We start from the raw sequence: 18806 nt of genomic DNA on the forward strand, positions 1-18806 counted from the left end.
CACTCCCACCATTGCCTGGGCCAAAGCAAGGGGTGGCTGAACAAGCAGGCTGCAGTGGTGGAGAGGGGGAGCACACCCAGAGGTCCTCCTTTGGGAAGATGCATGGCCACGCCTATCCTTGCCGCTTACTCTGGACTGGAGATGGCATGTACAGAGAGACCATCTTTTTAAACTGAAGGCAGAAGAGACGGAGATGCCTTCTTACCTGTGATTTCTTCATTGCAGATGTACTGCCTTTTAATTCGGGTTAAGAATTGTTGTCTCCATTACTTCAAATGGAGTTTCATCAGCTGCTGTTTTAGCCCTTCATGTTCCCATTGCTGTTGTGACTGTATGCTTATTTTAATGGCTTTCTGCTTTATTATTGTGATGTGGTTCATAAATGATGAGCAGCAGGAAAGGTAGATCAGTCTTCAGTGCAGATGCAGTTCTTAAGCATGGTTAACACGCAGGCCTTCTCTGAACCATATGATGAAGAACTAGTGTTGCAGCTCATTTTTCTCCGCCCTGCCTCCAAATTTCCAACCCCTTTTTCCTATTGTGTTGCATCCCTTAGCCTGTAGGCAAACCCTACCATACTGAAAGCCACATCTGGGAGCCTTTCCAGCTGAAAAGCAGAATCTAAATGCCCTAAATCAATAAACAGAGGTTTGAAAAGCCACTTCAGCCATGGTTTCACACGGGGGTTTGGAAACTGAACTACTCCACTAATCCACAGCATAAACAATACCACACACAGGCAAAAAAGGTGACACTGAAAATTAGCTTTTGGTCCCAAATGACCTGACACATTTCAGGTCTTTTTTTCAAAGTTATTTTCCTTTTAAGCACAGAACATGTATGCATGGGAAAGTGTGTGTGTGTGTGTGTGAGAGAGAGAGAGAGAGAGAGAGAGAGACAGAGGGAGGGAGGGAGGGAGAGAGAATGTGTTTGTGATTGTGTTGGCATCCATGGATTAAGCATTCTGCATACAAAGCTTTGTGGACCTCCATGTTAGCATCATTCAGTGTTGTGGTGTGCCCATGAGCGAGGATGCAAATAATCCTAAAAGAGCCAAACTGTTTAAATATTTAACCATTTTATTTCAGGTTTGCCATTAACACACAAACAGCAGAGACCAACGTATAGTATACATGGTATACACAAAGCAGCCAGTACAATAGGCATTTCCATCCTTTTGCTGTATATCTTGCAAAAGAACCACATTTAAAAAATTTAAAAATAGAAGCCCCTCATTCCCCAATGCACCACAACAGAAAAGGATGCCAGTGTCATATAGCTATTCAGGAAATCAACAGTTCTGATCCTCAAATGTATAAGGCAAGCTTCTGAGAAAATCAGTAGCCAATCAATGCATTCCTGGATAAGATGGAGAAGAGAATGGAAACCCACCAATCCATATACATTTCCACAGAAGGAAGGAAGCCCTCTTGAGAGTGATCTGTACAGCCTGTAGACACCAGATATATCACCACTACAGACTTAAAACAGGTAATTCCTTTTCCCCAGGGAACCGTGGTTCTCCTAGGCTAGGCCCTTTGACTGAGGTTCTTCAAACTCCAATTCCCAGGATTCTTTGGAATGAAATCACAACCCTTCCTCACAAGTAATCTGTAAAGTGTGTTAGCTCACCCCACCACACATATCAAGCTTGGTGGTGTAAACTCAATAGAGGTAGAGAAAGACCCAAGGGTAGAGGGGGGCAGAAAGCAAAGCAGGATCTGCTAGTAGATCTCTGAGTGATTTGCAGTTGATCGAAGATTTCTAACTCCAAATTGTTTAGCAATAGCAACCACAACTGCTGAAATGAAGAAAATTTGGTGTAACCAATCCAGAAAATGGACTTTTCTTTAGAAGGGAGTTGAGCTCATTTTAGGACTCAACATGGGGCTCAGCAATCTTTAATTCTAAAGCTGTGCTGGCTGGGAAAGGCTAGGAGTTGTGGAATTTTCCTGTCTAAATACATATGCAATCATACCTTAAGTGTCTTTCACATCAGGCTTCTACTGCTTAAAGATTGCCCACACTTTCTCTAAAGCATCTAGAGTTGGGCCAATACCTTTAGCCAGCAAGGCCTGGTTGCCAACTGGGATGTCTGATTAATTTATCTTGATACAAATAAAGCCGGTTTGGATTGGCGAGATCCTCACATCAAACTTCAAGCCATTGTTCCATTGTTCTTCTCTTCCTACCGCACATATATCATTCCTCTTCCTCTTCAATGGAGAACTTATAAGGTATTGTAATGTTTTGCCCTGAATTTGGTCAATGTAGAACTAAAAGTAAGTCAGGTTGCAGTTGAACTGCAACAGTTGCTTAATGACTTGGAGTGTATGATGAATGGGGAACATATTGATGATTCAGGACTCGATTCCAAGGGGAAAAAAAACTATGCACAATTTGCAAAACATCTGGCCTAGCCAAGAGAGTTCTGTTGCATTCGGAGGGCATATTTAAACTGCAAGCGTAAATTAGCTGAACAGCTGTTCCCTTTTCCTAAGGAAACCTGGGAATTGTAGTATGGGGAAAGGTCGAGGAAGGAAAAGGAACCTGATAATTCACAACACCCTTACCCGACTACATTTCCCAGGATTTTTAGGAGGATGGACATGATATAAACACATATACAATTGATATATATGTGTAGGGTAGAGATATACTCTCAGAATAACCTTGGAAATGGTTCTTGCCTGCAGCATCACAGATTTTGCAACTGGCTTGATGCCTGTAATTTCACTCTGCTGTCCAGCTTCCCTGGCCAGTTCTCTGCATCTCCTCAAGTGCTGCAGGGCAAATGCTCTCAGGCAGCCTCTTCAATGTATTCTTCCTGACGTACCCCTTGATCTTAAATTGATTTAGTTGCCAGTTTATGGCTCTGGGAAATGGAAGCCATGGACTTCTGGGCATCCTTTGACCTTCAACCTGCAGTTAGTCCAACATCTAGCTTCCCATAGGGGCCAACTAGAAACCCACAAGCAACATAATAACCTTTCCCCGTGCTGGCTGTCCAGCTAGAAGTATTAAGTGCAGCTGCATGTAACCATCCTGACTAGCAGCTATTGACAGATTCCTCTCCCTAACCAACCTGTATTTGCATAACTCCTCCCAATATTGATGGACCAATGAAAACCATGTCATGGTGGCCATGCCCAACTAAGAACTCGACCTGCGATGCCATGGGACTATTCCTACACCAATAACACAATGCACCTTGCCTATTTAGCTACATGGCTGACTTTCCACTGAACACGGATGGGCAGGTTTCTCCATAGAGTTGTCTAAGTGCCAAGGAGGAAAGATTGTTTTCTGGAATTTGCTCTTTATCTCCAGATTTGCTTCCTCACACATACTTCCTGTTGTGCTGTGATGCAGTTGTACATGAACATCTGGACTGATGATGAGAAGAACTGGCCCAGGGAGTTGAGTGGATTTCCCAACATCTCAAGAACATATCACACTATACACTTAAATAGTTTCATTCCAGTTTCACTGCCATGGCATCTTGCAAAGAATCCTGGGAAATATAGTTTGGTAAAGGATTGTTCTGTTAGATATCCCTGCCTAAGCCTGATGATTAATCTGTTTTTAAAAATCAGAAGGGTGGGCCTAGTCAAAAGATGATCATGATCCAGGAAAATGAAAAAGTTTCAAAGAAAAAGAATGTATGCTTCTTGGATTTATTTGGTGTGATATTTCCAGTAGGAATAAGGAAACATCAATAATTATCTACAGGGTGTGAGTAATCCCAGACTGAGTGGTCTAGGCACATTATTTTCAGATCCCTTTTAACCTCAGGGACTAGAATTCTGCACAGAGGTCTAGACATGTGCGATCTGGACAATTCAATGGCATTAGAGAAGAACATTCACTGAGAAAGTTCTAACCCTTCCAGCAGTAATGTTCCCTTTTGTAGATCCAATGATGTTTCAAATTCAAGTTGCCACCTTCACAGTTTTCCCTGCCTAGCAACAACCCTAAATTCTCCCATTTTCAATATGCCACAAACATACTAATTTCATTGGAGCCACTTTGATCTTCTAGAATTGTGGACAAGCAGACTATCAGGCCCAGTTATTTTAATTCATAACATCTCTCATATATGATACACACTTAAAACCTTGTAAACAAACTTTAAGGAGGGAGGGGGACGCTACTACTTTCAGTCAACAATGACCTCTCCCTGCAAATACTCACAGAATGAGCACCATTTGGTGCAGGGACAAATAGTCCCCCTATTTGCTACATGTGGCAGAGAAACAACAAAGCCATTGACAGTATTTCTTCCTGGATAAATAACAGAACCCCCTTTGGGAGGAGGATGGTGGTCATGATGGTGACCCACCCATGATTTACAGATCGATGTGCAGGGTTAAGCTGAGCTAAAAGGCATGGAGGCTCCAGGACAGTCTCCTAAGTGAGGTGCTGTTCAGATGTGTTGGATCGCAAGCCACGTAACCCCCAGCCCACATGGCTCTTGTGGTGGCCTTTGGCCAGGATGGCAAATAATGGTAGGAGTTGCCACCCAGCACATCTGGAAGGTGCCTACTGGGGGACAGCTGCCCTAGGACAAACCTGATGTTTCCCTCATGAACCACATCCTACAAGCACGCAGGGTGAATGGAGGCTGAAGCGGCACCTAACACTCATCAGACCAGAAAAGCAGGATGCACCCTGCATTCCAGTCTGAATGGAGGGCAGTCTTTGGCTACACAGGTCACAGCTGACACAGGCCTGCCTCAGGATGCACTCTGATGGTGACCTCACCTATCTCACCTGTGAATCTTCTCTTCTGCTTATGTGGGAAAACAATGCCTTTCTTTCCATCTCCCTTTATGAGTCAGGAAATAGTTTGCTCTTTGCAAAGCACAGCTCCTAGTTTTTTTCCCCTCCTGGCTGCAGCACAAAACTGCCCCTCCGTGTCTTTTTGCAAGGGATCAACCACTGTATTCTAGCACAGATAGTTACAGTAGAAAACATTAAGGTGCAATATCACACAAATAAGCACCCAGAAGAGAACACCAAAGTTTAGTGGGCAACCTTCTCTATATCCTGCTGAGTATAGAAGCTGAGTTGGTTCTATGAATTAGAGAGCCAAATCAACTGGCCAACTAACAGTATGGTCTCTCTCTTTCACACATGCACCAAATTGTTCAAGTAGCACCAAAAGGGTCATTGTGGGAACAGCAAACTGACCTTCACAATTTGTCATACACAGTACAAAGCTGGCCTGGCAAAGAACCAAAATAGCCAGACATCTGCAGATGAAGGGAATATCAGGTGTACGGGTATTTTGCACAGACTGGCAGGGTTCTCTGGGCATAGTCAAATAAAATAGTGGATCTGGAAGACATGGTGTTAAAGAAGTTTTTAGAGAGGGCGGGAGGGTGAAAAGGACAAAAGATGCCTGAGTTCCTTAAATTCTGGGTGTGTGAGAATGTGTGCATGGAGGCGCAGATGTGTGGTGGGGGGCAGGAAGACCAGATGGATTTCCACCCCACCTCTAGGACACAGTCTCATGGAAGGACCCAAGGGAAATAGGCAGTCAAAACTAGGTTTGCTTCAACCTAGGAGGACTCAAGAGAAAACAGGGTGGTCAAGCACCATTAAAATGCACACCGTTCAGTTCAGAAACATTGACAGAAATAGAGGGATTACTTTTCAGCTCTGCACAGAAGCACAAAAGCCAGAAGAGGTGGTGAGGGGGGAAGAGGGTGCTTAGATATCCACAGTGCATCAGGGATGTGGTACGATGTCCTGCCAAGCCTTGGAGGTGCCACATTGTAGTGGTCATTAAACCTCGCATTTTGTTGTGGGTGCAGCAATCATTCCTTATGGTCCGTTATAAGGCTAGGATGCTTGGGGAGGTGGAGATGGGACCCCAGCAGGAGATGCTTCCCTCCTGATTTTGGAACAGGTTGGGGCATTCAACTAAGGGATGGCCACCACGGTCTTTTGGTCCACCTTGGATGACAATTTCTCTCGATATTGATCTTGCCTTGCATGCCCACAGAACGCGCCACTAGAGCTGTGCCAGAGGATGCGGCGGATGGTTTGGCAGCTTCGAGGTAGTTGTTTATTCTTGCTTGACCACTGAGCAACTGGATCCTCAAACCAAAACAAAGCCCCTGCTCAGGCCCTTCTCACTGGCACTCTCTTTTTGATTGTTTGTTGAAATGCACTATGTAACAGACCCCCCCTCCTCTCAGTCGACTCCCTCTCCCTTTGTACATTTTCGACCGCTTGACACCCAAGAGTCGAATGCTGCACATTAGACTTTGGTCAGGAGCGGGTCCAGCCCGGTCAGCACGGCCTCAGGGTGCAAAAGTCCAGCTCCTGCGGCTTCTTCCTGAGGTTACACCGGTCGCGGGCCAGGAGGACCCCGCCCCGCCCCGTGCATTTCAGCATGCGCCTCTTAAAGCCCCTGCCACAGGTTTTGGAGCACGAAGACCAGGGAGAGGCCTCCCACGTGGGGCACGGATCCCCACATATCCGGATATCGATGGGCCGCTGGGTGGCGTCGCAAGCAGAAGCCAGCTGGCCGAGGGCATCGCGGCAAAGCACCATGCGCTTCTGCAGCCCGTTGCCACATGTGACAGAACAATCCTCCCAGCTGGTGGTGGCCCATTTGTACGAGGGGCGTTTGTAATCCGGCCTGCCTGTATCCAAGCGATTGGAGAGGCTCAGGATGCTGTTGGTGAGGACTGGAGGGCGCTTCCCGTCCTTGCGGTACGAGGACTTGTCCTCCTTGCTCTCCTTGGGCAGGTAGAAGGAGTAGCGCACCCGGGGAGGAGTCATCTTGCCCACGGACAAGACCTCCACTGTCAAGGGCTCCTGGATGGGCATAAACGCCTGGAGACTCTCCACCGCCAGCCCTGTTCCACTGTAGCGCAGGACGCTGCCCTTCACCATCAGGTCCCTTTCCACCGCCGAGACAATGAAGTGCCCATTGAGGAGGTACTTGCCGTGGGAATTTTTCACAGCCAGGTAGTTGTCATCGCTGATCAGGCCCTTGTAGCCCCGCTGCCGGATGTCGATGCTGGACGCTCCCACAGGGATGAGCACCACAAAGTTGTAGCCATGCCTAGAGCGGGAAGAGAGGGCACCGGGTGCGGGGAGGACATGTGAGCAAGCAGATTCACAGGGCGGAGACCCTACACAGCAGCAGAGCAGCTCTCTGCCTGGAAGTGTGGTGTTCCTGACAGGCGGGCCATCTGTGCGGTGCATCCTCAGGGCAGCCGCCCCGGGCTCCGCATCCCCGCTTCCTTCAGAGCCACCCGGCTGGCCACAACTGGGCGCCACTCCCAGCCTTTGTGCACCCTTCTCAGCTTAATGTCCTGCAACTGGAATTTGCCACCAAAATGTGGCTGCAGTGGGTAAGACAGTGGCACTCTGCTATGGAAACTCAGTCGTATTCTAGAAGCAGCAGTACAAAGGGGCTACTCTGGTGTCAAAAGAGGCAAACCACCCATTTGCCCTCTCCTTGCAAGGCTAAACTTTGGAAGGGGGCAACACTGCCATTCCCCAACCCAGATGTAGCCCAGCCGTGCTGTAAAGCAGATGTTTGTTTACTCAGTACTCAAAGACACCCTCTTTGTCCCGTCAAAGGAACACACAAAACTGCCTTCACTGAGTCAGATCTCTGGTCCATACAGCTCTGTACTGTCTGCACAGCAGCCTTCTGGGTCTTGAGTAGAGGCCTTTCGCAGCCCTTCCTGCAGTTCCCAGGGGTCTCCTGGATTTGGGGTGGGGAATTTTGCATGCAAGAAAACTTTCATTTAAGGCCATCCTTGTCCCTTAAATGAAGGCAGGGAGCAGTTTCAAATAGAAGCTCACTCACATGGGTTTGGTGAACAATCCGGAGACCTTCTTGCAGCTCTTGTTGTCTCCTCCACACACTCCACACTTGTCAAACTTCTTTTTGGATCCAAGCTTCCCATCACACCCAGCCTTGATACATTTTCCCTGAACGCACAATGAAGTGGAGTCAGGAGAACACGGCGTACCATCCACCACCTGGAGATCACCAAGGCAAAGAACAGCATCCAGTGTGTCAGTTCCAGAGTGAGCCAGCAGCAGCGCTAAGCCACGATTCTGCAAGTGCTTCCCTGACCCTTCGCCCCACAAGTCCAGTGCAGCAGCACTGGTGCACAGAAAGGGGTGAGTTGTAATGGGTAAATTCATGGGTGAATTATCGCTCATGGGTAGATTATCACTCATGCCTGTGGAAATACCTGTAGCATGCATCTGACATGTTTACTGTAGTGTGTGGACTACTTGGAAGGACTATGGGGGCTTAAGAAAGGACAGGTCTTTGACTGCCATAGCAATTCTGTGCGGCACTCCATCTGCAGCGCAACCTTCGAGAACACTTTCCATGCCTACCATTCCGAGAATGATGCAAGCAACAAGTGATCACAAACCTCTCCCAGATACTTTCAGCATAGTTGTGTTATTCTCATCAAGGCATCAGTGTGACACCTTGCACAATTAATGATACAAAGGGAAAATACAAAGTTTCCTCATTTAGGTCACAGGAAAATCGTATATGCAATGTATATGTTTTATGCAATATTTAATTGAACTGATGTCAACCTTCCCCTTTCCCTTCTTAAATTTGCCTGTCTTGTCCAAATTTACAAGTATGTAAATACACATAATTTTATTCTCCCTCCCCGACACACACAAAGCGTAGCCAGCTCCACAAACTGCTTTAAGACACAATCCTATTTAGACTGGGGGGAGGGGGGTCCTAAAACTCCCAGCATTCCCCAGCCATGCTGGTTGGGGAATGCTGGGAGATATGGGACCACCTTTTTATGCTCTTTGTCCCAGTTTCGATTTCTTCTCCATGTTTACCAAAGGGATGATTTTTTTTTTCCCAACTCACCTTGGGAGCCAAGACGTAAAAGTAACCCGTTCCATTGGCTCTACAAATGAGCTTACACTTGTCGCGAGGAGACACCCCAGAATACTTAGGCACCCAGGAGACCGTCGCGGTGAGCCGGTTTGTGCTGTGATTGTAGCCGTTGAAAGCCTCACACTGCTCTTCTCTAAAGCTCTTCCCTGGGACTGTGAGAAACAATTCTATTCAGTTTCAGGTGCAGCCCCATTGCAATGGCTTGCAATTACCATCCCCGTATGCATGTCACTCATCCCACAAAAATTGGAGAGAAGTAGAGGGAGGATGGAATGGATCCTGCTCAGCAGCACTCCATATTGTTACAGGTCCTACCATCAAACAGCATCATCGAGCTGGAAGGGGCCATTGAGGCCGTCTAACCCAGAGCCCTGCTCAGTGGAGGAATCCCATTTAAAGCATCCCTGACAGATGGCTCATCTGTTTCCTGGTTGAATACCTCCAGTAATGGGAGAATCCACCATCTCCATTGGTTGGCAATGGAACCAACCAACAGAGTTGGTTCCATTGCCTGACTGCTCTGATTGTTACAAACTTTTCCTGATCTTCGACTGAAATCTGCCTTCCTTTAACTTAAGACCATTATTCAGGCCCTGCATTTGGGCTGATAGAGAATGTGATGCGCATTTGTTTGGTCTGATGCCCATTCATCTAGTTACTATGAACCAAGCCTTCATGGTGTACATGCCCATTTCTAACACAGGCGTTAGATAGGTCTGCCAATGCCTATTGATTACAATAGCTAAATAGAATCTCCCAAACAATGTACCACTGAATGTCAAGGTTACTGGAGAATTTAAAGCAGTAACTGGTTTGGGTCCAGCTTTCTTGATGGGCTGCCGCCACCCACACCAAGCTGCCAACTTAATGAGATCCTCATCAAAGACCATTCCCTGGGGCCCACTCAGGTCTGTTGCTTCACAAAACCTCACCTGAATCAGAGCAGGGGTCCAGGTTGCAGGAGCGGTATTTAACCCGGACACCTTCACAGTACTTCCCTTCGTTGGCAGGAGATGGATTGCTGCATTCGCGCTTTGCCAGCTGGACACCTCCTCCACAGGTCCGAGAACACTGGCCGTAGGGCGCCCACCTTCCCCAGCTGCCATCCACCTGCCAGAGTAAATCATGTTGAGCCAAGGTAAAATCTGCCGACCACCATCATCAATGCATCATTTCTACTGTATTATCATAAGTCTAGAAAGCTCTCAAGCCCTGGGCTTCCAAACATGAACCTCGTAAGTCACAAGTCATTCAGGCATACGATGCTCCTGCAAGTTAGTGGGGAATCAGTTCCTTTGAGCAAATGCAAAATGCACTTCTCTATGTCCCAAACAGAGGGCAGGTTTGAGAACATGGTCCTCAGATCTGCGGGCAGAAGGGCGGGGGACGACCACAAGTGCACGCGTAACACTGGTAGATTCCATGGGGTTCCTTGCTTCCTAATGAACCTTGCAACATAACTGAACATACAAAATGAACCTCTTCTTATCAACAAATGTACAACAAAATGGCATGAGCAATTATAATATATAACAACAGCAACATACTACAACCCATACACCTAAGTCCCTGGCAACAGCACCAATACAAATACACTGACTGTAAAGCTTTGAAGTTCAAATGTCCTTTTGAATACAGTGCAATAGAAGGAATCCAAAATGCCCTCTTTGGTCTGAGCACAGAAGAGTCAGCTGCATGCATAGAATCTGCAAAGCCAAGTTGGTAAGGGCCTTAATAGCAACAGCTGCTCCAGCTACTTCAGCTTTTCCACTCTTTTTTTATTTGAATTTCTTACAGTCCCACTCTTTCCTAGTTCCACCTCTTTGGGCTGAACCAATATTTCATAGGGTTACACAAGAAATTGCATCAATTGCCTGGACAATCTGCAGCCATGATTTAAATCTACATTAGATGGTGACAGATGGCTGCCCTTATAAAGGAGGGAAGCTGACATGCACTCCTAGTTTATAAAAAATAAGGTCAGGGGACATCTGCAATAGAAAGCCCAAAGTAGGAGCTCAATGCCTAAAGAAAAAGTAAAAATATAATTTGTACAGCATATAAAAGGAGTGTGTTATTTTGTACAAGTGTAGGTATTAGAAAAAATACAGGCAACTGTATTTGGCTGCATTGGATCAAAAGGTTGCAGAGCTCCAAGAATGGAAATAATAGTGTCATAACATCTTCCTTAAATTCCTTAGGATTCCTTGCTTGTGTGCAGAATTTGATAACTATGGTTACACGTGCCCACCCACTGCAAATATTATCATTCCACATTCTTTGGCTGCCTGCTTCAGAGCCTCCCGGGTCCATGCAATACATGACTTTGCCTCTGTCAACAATTGTTGAAGAAGGTCTTTATGCAGGGACCCAGAATTGTTAGGTTCAAGAAGATGGAGACCTATTAGGGGCTTAATGTGAGGAAATTCTTGATAGGAATCAGCCAACATGTTCATAAGCTCCTGCATGGTAGAACATTTCTACCAAAGCTGAACAGACAAGACCATGACCACCACATTTCCAGTACTCACTGTAGTTGTGATTTATTAGGTAAAGTCAGTGTGGATCTATGGTAAACATCTAGTTGGTTCACATCATTTAGAACTTATTTGTCCAGAATACTAAACCTCTGTGAGTACTACAACTCTGCTCCTCCCTGAACTCCATCCTCAGCACAGGGCGATCATGTACTCACCCGGTACTTACTGATGTTATGCCTCTCAACACAGGTACCCTTCAAGCAGAACTTCCCTTCTCCACAACTGGTGCCGTCAGCCCATGGAAAGTGTCGTGTTTGGCACATGATGTGGCCACGAGCCTTTCCTGTGCACCACAGCTTGGTACAGTACTGCATGTAAGGACAGGGCTTGGAGCCGATGCCAAAGGCCAATTCGCATTGCTGATTGAGGTTGTAGCTGGTCCCAGGAAGCTCTTCAGACAAGGGTATGGGCTTGGTGGGTTGGTCCAAGAGGCAGTCACCTGGAAAGAGTAGCAGGAAGAGGGTTAGCAAAAGAGAAATACAGATCTTAGAGTCGGACTCAACAGAACAGGACAATTTGACTGCAAAACAAATAGAGATTCAATCACAGATGGTGCTCCAACCCTTCTTTCTCACATAAACCTAAATTTGGTCCACCAGTTGCAAAGCTGAGAGGCTGCAAATATCACGTAAAGGCTACACCACCTCATACCCACACAGATTAGTTCTGTCACCAAAGAGAAGTGAGGAAGTGAGGAAAGAAGGCCAGCAACCCTTGTTGTTGTTCAGTCGCAAAGTTGTGCCCGACTCCTCGCGACCCCAGGTTCTCCTGTGCTCCACCATTCCCCAGAGTCCACCCATACCCACACCCACCACCCCAGGGACCCCATCCAGCCACCTCAACCTCTGCATCCCCTTCTCCCTTTGCCTTCAATCCTTCCCAGCATCAGGGTCTTCTCCAATGTGTTCCTCCTTCCCATTAGGTGGCCAAAGTATTTGAGCTTCAGCTTTAGTTCCTGACTTTCTGAAGAACAGTCAGGAGCAACTAAGACTCAGGCTGAACAAACTGACAAATTAGTTTTCACTCTCTCTTCTCCACCCCCCACTATTTATCTTTGTTTTAGCTGACATGAAAATACATGTTTCTTTTGATGCTCTTTTTTCCCAAACATTGCCATTTTGGTACACAACTTTACAGTTATTTACACAATATTTTATATGCCTACTTTTCTTTCTGGACAGCCTTGCAAACTTCAGAAAAGTACAAATGTTGACATCTAGCTGCATTCCTGTTCCTGTTTGGCTTTGTGACGTGTGGATCTGGTAAGCTCACAAGGAAATGTAAACCAAACAAATTTCTAGATAATAGCTTCCTTCCTAGATAATAACTTCCTTTTCTGTAAAGTTTTTGGCTGTGCTAATGTACATTTCCCTCCCCTCTGCTGATTACTTATTTATTGATTTTACTTTTATCATATTCGGGGTTTTAAAATTACTTTCTCCGTGTGTGTTTTATGATTTGCAGCAGCAGAATGCATACAGTTTTCGGAAATTTATATTGAAAGGCAGTATAAAAATATCACTAAATCAAAGGACATTCAATTAATCGAATAAAAGGCCAAACCTCAGCTGTCTTAGAGTCACACTTTCCCAGTCTTCTAAAATGGCTGCTTCCAAGCAGCATTCAGACTTTGCATTTCTAATGATTTACAGCCTGCCAAGTATAAACTGTTTAAGAAAAGCAGAGGTGTGTGCCAAGTTCAGCTGGGTCAGGAAATGTCCCAGCGATATGTGATGACGCCAACCTTGCAGACAGCTGGTTTCAAGGCCCTCTGACAACTCTTGCTCTCTAGGCCTGCCTTCTGCAGCAGCCTCTCTCTTTATATCCCAAGTGCACATTCACACAACCATTTAAGTAGTATGATCGCATGTTAGGGATGTACAGAACTTATCCGAGAAGCTTGCCAGGTATTTTAATCCTTGTCACTCCTGCCAAATTGTCAATTTGTTCTCTCAAGCAATAACCTCTAAATTCACACCAGAGTTTCATTTTACTTGAAATCCACTGGTTACTCTCATCCTGGGTTTCAACATCTTTGAACCCTAAATAGGGAGTTAGTTTACCAGCTCTGGACTTCCAACAGGTCATGAAGTGCTAGTGAGGAGCAGAGAATGACACCCAGAGCTTGACTATCTACTAAGAATGGGTGAAGATGTTGTTTTAGTCTGTTTTGGTAAGACTTCACCAATATTCCCAAATGTCTTCAGAAAAACACTTGAGAATTTTTTTTAAATCCATGTGTGAGAAGCCAAAGGAGAAAGACTGTCCATCTGGGCCCAGGACATTGAGTGCTTACTTGTAACTCTTACCAGACTGAGTTTGAATCCCTGAGTATTAATCTTGTACGTGGTGCTGAAGAAGGCATTTTTCTGGTGCCACCACTTTTGTCTAAGGCTTTCCTCATCTATAGTAACCCCATGGCAGGCAAGTACAACATGGCCGCCATGGTGGAAGTAGCTCAACTATTTATCTGGTTCAGTTAGCTGAGAATTCCATTTCAATAATAAGAATTTAACCCTGACTGCAAATTTCTTCATATTCTGGGTGGAAAGAGCTTGAAACTTTAAAAATCTGAGTGTGGGAGAAAGTAAAAAGGACCCCGATTAACACTGTGTATGCATGCTTTCTGAAGACCACAGCCTGCAGAATTCTTCTCCAGGATGCTCCAACTGAGTAGGAAATTCCAACAGTGACCAAGATTGGGCAAAATCCCCTGGCAAAAGCTAAAGCCCACGTAGCTGCCTTGTTACAAGATATGAGTCTGGAAGAAAGAAGAGGTTGTGCTCTTATCAGGTGCTGGGTTTCAACTGAGTGACACCATGGATTCAGTTCTTCCAATACAGGAGAGGTAATGCCATGCTTGTATGGAGGTCCACCATAGTGGACAACACAATTTTCTGCCCCTGTATATGTGTGCGGGGCAGCCATCCTTGCCAGAGGGCCTGAACTGTGAAGCGATAGTCCTGGTGCAGCTGCTCATCTTCATCTTCCAGATGTGCCATTTCACAGTTAGTGCGTAGGCTTGAAAAACACCCCTTTGCCCCCTTGCAATCAAAGCTATTCTAGCATTCACTCCTAAGTAGTATAAACAGGTTGGAACATTGCATTGTAGTGGAGCCTCAGCAGGGACTCAGTACCAGCACTTTTTGATTAGCAGGGATGCTGACATCTACCACCCACTCAGCCTTCCCTGTTCTTCTGAGTAGAGGAGAAATGGATTTTCCACCAATGACATACTGTTGTGAGCTAAGTATTCTGCAACTCCTTGGTCTTGAATGGGCAGCAAAGACTTGTAAGCCTTTAAGAAGCAGACTGCTGGAACAGGTTTGTGGATATGGATCAATGCAGATGCATGGTTTTTGGACTCGTTTTGGATAGCATAATGAGTGCTTGCACTTTGAAATTCACCACCACCCCAGATAATAGATCCAGAGATGTTCCCTGCCTTTTTGATAGCTTTGCACAGTTCAATGGAGCTTCTTTCTCTTCCTCATCCCCATCACCTGGGTGGTTCAGAGTAATTCCTATTAAGTATAGGAATAACAATGGAAAGAGAACATACTGAGCTCTACACACCGATCTGCCCTTGCACCCAACGGTCTCCTTTTTCTCATCCCTCCTTCCCCCACTCTGGCTCACCATGTCCGCTGTCCAGGAAGTCCGTGATGATGGCAGCACTGCAAGCCGACCAAGGGTTGGTGCGGTCAATCTGGATGAGTGTCGGTGACATCATGTGGTTGGTTCTCAGCCTACCAAAGACCTCCTCACAGACCTTCACATTGTCATGCGGCATGTTGAACACGTGCCCTGGAAGAGAAAGAGGTACAGTTTGAGAATCCAGAGGACACTCTGGCAGCCCCCGGGCAATTCAGCTAGCACAGGGCAGGGCCGAAGCGCTTGCAACCATTTCATGGGGGCTGAGAAGGACAAAAAGGCATGGGAGATCAAAAGTCTAAGTTTTTCAGACAGGTCATGAAGATTGCATTGAATTTTGTGGGCATGTGCCTTTCCAGGGAAGGCCAGCAGATGCTAAAGAAACATCTTTTCTCAGTGGTACAGTTAAGTAAATTTTACACATTGGGCTTAATGGTCTTTGGGAAAGCAGTTCTTTAAGATGGCTACTTGTATTACTTCAGTTGTGAAGCTCACAACCAGCCTTTCTCTTCACCATCCAACCACCATTCTGTACTTGCAACCACTATTATGTTCCTGCAAGGTTAGAACAATAACAACGATGGAACAGTTTGCCAACCCTGATTTACAAACAAACAGCTCTCATCATGTACAGTTTTACATTCTAAACTCCCATAAATAGTACCAGCATCATGACAGGAATAAAATGGAGTTTATTTCTGCAGCTTTGATTTCCTCATCACCTTCTGCTGCCTTGGTCATCTTTTGGGGCCCAAGACCAAGTCCTAGCTGCAATACTCTCCTTTCTCTCCTTTTGCACTCCACTACTTTCCTTTGCAAATAATTTTTCCTTCCATCCCTTACAGGGCCATTGTTCCAGAGAAAAGCAGCTGCCCTCTGTGGACCATGGTGGCAAAAGTCTTCACATCCTACTTGCATTTTTTTCATTCATTTACTATTTATCTAACCCACCAAAGGCACCTCAATCACTTATGGGATTACTGGCTCTGGAAATGCCTGCAGTACAAATAGTTTCTTCTTTGGATCCCCTTCCTGGCTCCGCAGACTTCTTCCTTCTCATGTTCTAATCAGATTGCCCCCAAAGGCAGAAAAAGTTACAACAGATGCAAGTCAATTCTTGCCAGCAAAAGCTTGCAAGCCAGGAGTTTGCTGGCCAAGATTCACACCATCTGCTTTGTGCATGGACACTCGTCCTTGCAAAAGACATGAGAAGTAAACTCAAGAAACTGATGGAGGAAGTGGGGTGGGGTAAAGAAATTATTTCCCTGTTCAAACACTTTGGCCACCCTAGGAACAAGGTTCTACGCACCCCCATCCCTCCAGAATTTGGGGTCCTTCTGAACATCTAAAAGCAGACAGCAGATACATTGGTAACAGCTGAATAGCCGCCTGTTAGAAATTAGGCCTAAAATAAATGTCACTAAATTTTACATCCGTCAAAACATTAATATTAAAACCAGGCAACTTCTGAGTTTTAATGTCAAGATTTGAATACTCCTGCAGACACCTACGCCACTGGGAATCTTTGTTAAAACACAAGTAGGGAGGTGTGGATGTTGTAAAGTCTGTTCTGTTTTTCGCAGATTGTCAGACCCCTTTCGTTCTGTGTGTTCATTGTGTGTTCTTGTGTGTTCATTGACACAAGTGGATTTTGTGCAAATACATTCACATATCTTTGTGTAAATTCACACTTCTCCAAATTTGGTACCTCAAAAGTGTGCATGCACACACACCCAAATCTGAATTTTCATGCTTTAGCTAATAGAGAAAATGCATATTCTGGTTGTTTTTAAACATTCTTTTTACATTTTTATATGACTAAATATGCATAAAGGTGCACAACATTTTTTAAGGGTCTGCAGTCCCTCAGGAAAAGCTGGTCTACCTAAAAGTTCGATCTCATTCGAATCCATTGCAGGTTGCTCAGATTTCCCGAATAAGGATGCAAGAAGAGCCCTGCAGGATCAGCCCAAGGAGCCATTCTACAGCATCCTCGTTTCCACAGTACCCACCCAGGCCCCTCTGGGCAAGGCACAAGCAGGACATGGAGGGCAACAAGGCCCTTCCATTCACGCTTCCCCACAACAGATAATTCACAGGACATGACATCTGAATATGCTGGCAAATCCCAAAAGCATCAGTGTGAGAAAGAGCAGGGGACAAGGAGAGGGAGGGGGAAAGGTGTAGCTTGTACCATGGAGGGGAGGAAAGGGGAGGGGGCAAACATTGCTAAAGAGTTTCTCCAGGGTTAAAGCCAGTCCCACTGGTGAAACACCTGATCCCACTAGTTCGGAACACACATGTCTCTGCTGAGCGTGGAAATCAGAAGTACCGCCAAAAACATCATAAAGTAGCTGGAGAAAACAGTGGAATGCTGGGAAGGAAATAACAAAGGAACAACAGAACTGGGGGAGGGGGGTGTCATGCATTCTGTACACAAGGGAAGTGTTCCCACACTGGGGCAGGAAGAAGGGGGATACACTGCTGTAGAGCCATTCCTCCTGGTTGTCTACAACCATCACAACTACATCTACGGCCACTGATAAGGCTTTTCCAATGACTTTGTTTAGGAGCCCTTTAAAGCCACAGAGCCAGCAAAATCCTCAAACTAATTATGTGCTCTGTGAAGAATCTCCTGCCAAATAATTGATAAAAGAAGGGGGGGAAACTATCTGTCCATTTCCGGCCATATATTTGTAACATTTCTCCCTTTGGTATCTGATTTTGAAGAATTGGACATTTTTGGTTTTGTTGCTCCATGCCTGGTGTCTGCCAGATGTTTTGGAGAACCATTTTCAGCATTCCTAGCTATTGGCCATGCTGGCTGGGGTGATGAGTACAGAAGTCCAAATATCTTCTGGTTGAGAAAGGCTGCTGTACTGTAAAATGACCAACTCTCTCCCTCTCTCTCTCAAAATCACTCTCACACACACACACTTGCAGCATTTAACCTTGGGGGCTGGGTGGCAGAACAAGCCTTCATTTTCTTTCCAGCAGACCATGATTTAAGGTTTTGAGGATGTAAAATGGACAGCCTTAAGCCTCAAAAGCACCTGACTCCAAATCTCTGTTTTGGCTAGCTTCACTCACAGATCCACCGATACATTGCTTGATTCACTATAGCCAGCCGTGTGAACTGATCCTTGTATTTGGTCATTCAGGCAGGTGAATTGCATGTATGAAAGTACAGGTAGATGAGTGGCAGTCACGTATACCATCAGCCTGCCCTCCTAATCAGAAGAGACTTGTTCCTGTGGATCCCATTTCTGGCCATGAGGCACAATCGCAATCAGATATGCGAATGCACCATTTGTTGCTAGATAATTAAACAAAACAAAACAAAGCCCCTTCCTGTTAGCCACATAAGGGCTGAGCGATTTGGCTGTAAATCCTTCTGGCAACGCAGTGCTCAGCTTCTCCGGATCTAGGTGTGTGTCTAATGCACATTGGCTATGACATGATATATCAGGATTTCTAAAGCCTGGGAATTGAAACAACTGTAGAGATAGAAGAAGCAGATCTTTAGCTTGGGTTTGCTTGTCTTCCTAACAGCTGTTTTTGAACAGTTCCAGTGAAATCTCCCTATAGCACTGGGAACAGAGCTGTAGGATGTCTGTCTGTCTGTCTGTCCCTCTGTCTCTCTCTCTCTCTCTCTCTCTCACACACACACACACACACACACACATGGGGGGGGA

The 18806-nt window shown here is 45.7% G+C and overlaps 1 protein-coding gene across 1 annotated transcript in view; it reads right to left on the reverse strand.

Annotated features, from left to right (window-relative positions):
* Positions 1-1061: 1061 nt before the first annotated feature.
* ADAMTS15 (ADAM metallopeptidase with thrombospondin type 1 motif 15) overlaps positions 1062-18806 on the reverse strand; it is a 38346-nt gene continuing 20601 nt past the window's right edge. The window contains exons 3-8 of the mRNA XM_044439491.1: positions 15097-15264; positions 11613-11896; positions 9850-10027; positions 8888-9069; positions 7838-8013; positions 1062-7081 (exon numbers count right to left, since the gene is read on the reverse strand). Coding sequence (XP_044295426.1) covers positions 6301-7081; positions 7838-8013; positions 8888-9069; positions 9850-10027; positions 11613-11896; positions 15097-15264 — 1769 coding nt within the window. The 3' untranslated portion in view covers positions 1062-6300. The remainder of the gene's footprint in view (positions 7082-7837; positions 8014-8887; positions 9070-9849; positions 10028-11612; positions 11897-15096; positions 15265-18806) is intronic.

The sequence above is a fragment of the Varanus komodoensis genome, unplaced genomic scaffold (genome assembly GCF_004798865.1).
Source record: "Varanus komodoensis strain SLA01 unplaced genomic scaffold, ASM479886v1 scaffold35, whole genome shotgun sequence".
In the NCBI taxonomy this organism is placed as follows: domain Eukaryota; kingdom Metazoa; phylum Chordata; class Lepidosauria; order Squamata; family Varanidae; genus Varanus; species Varanus komodoensis.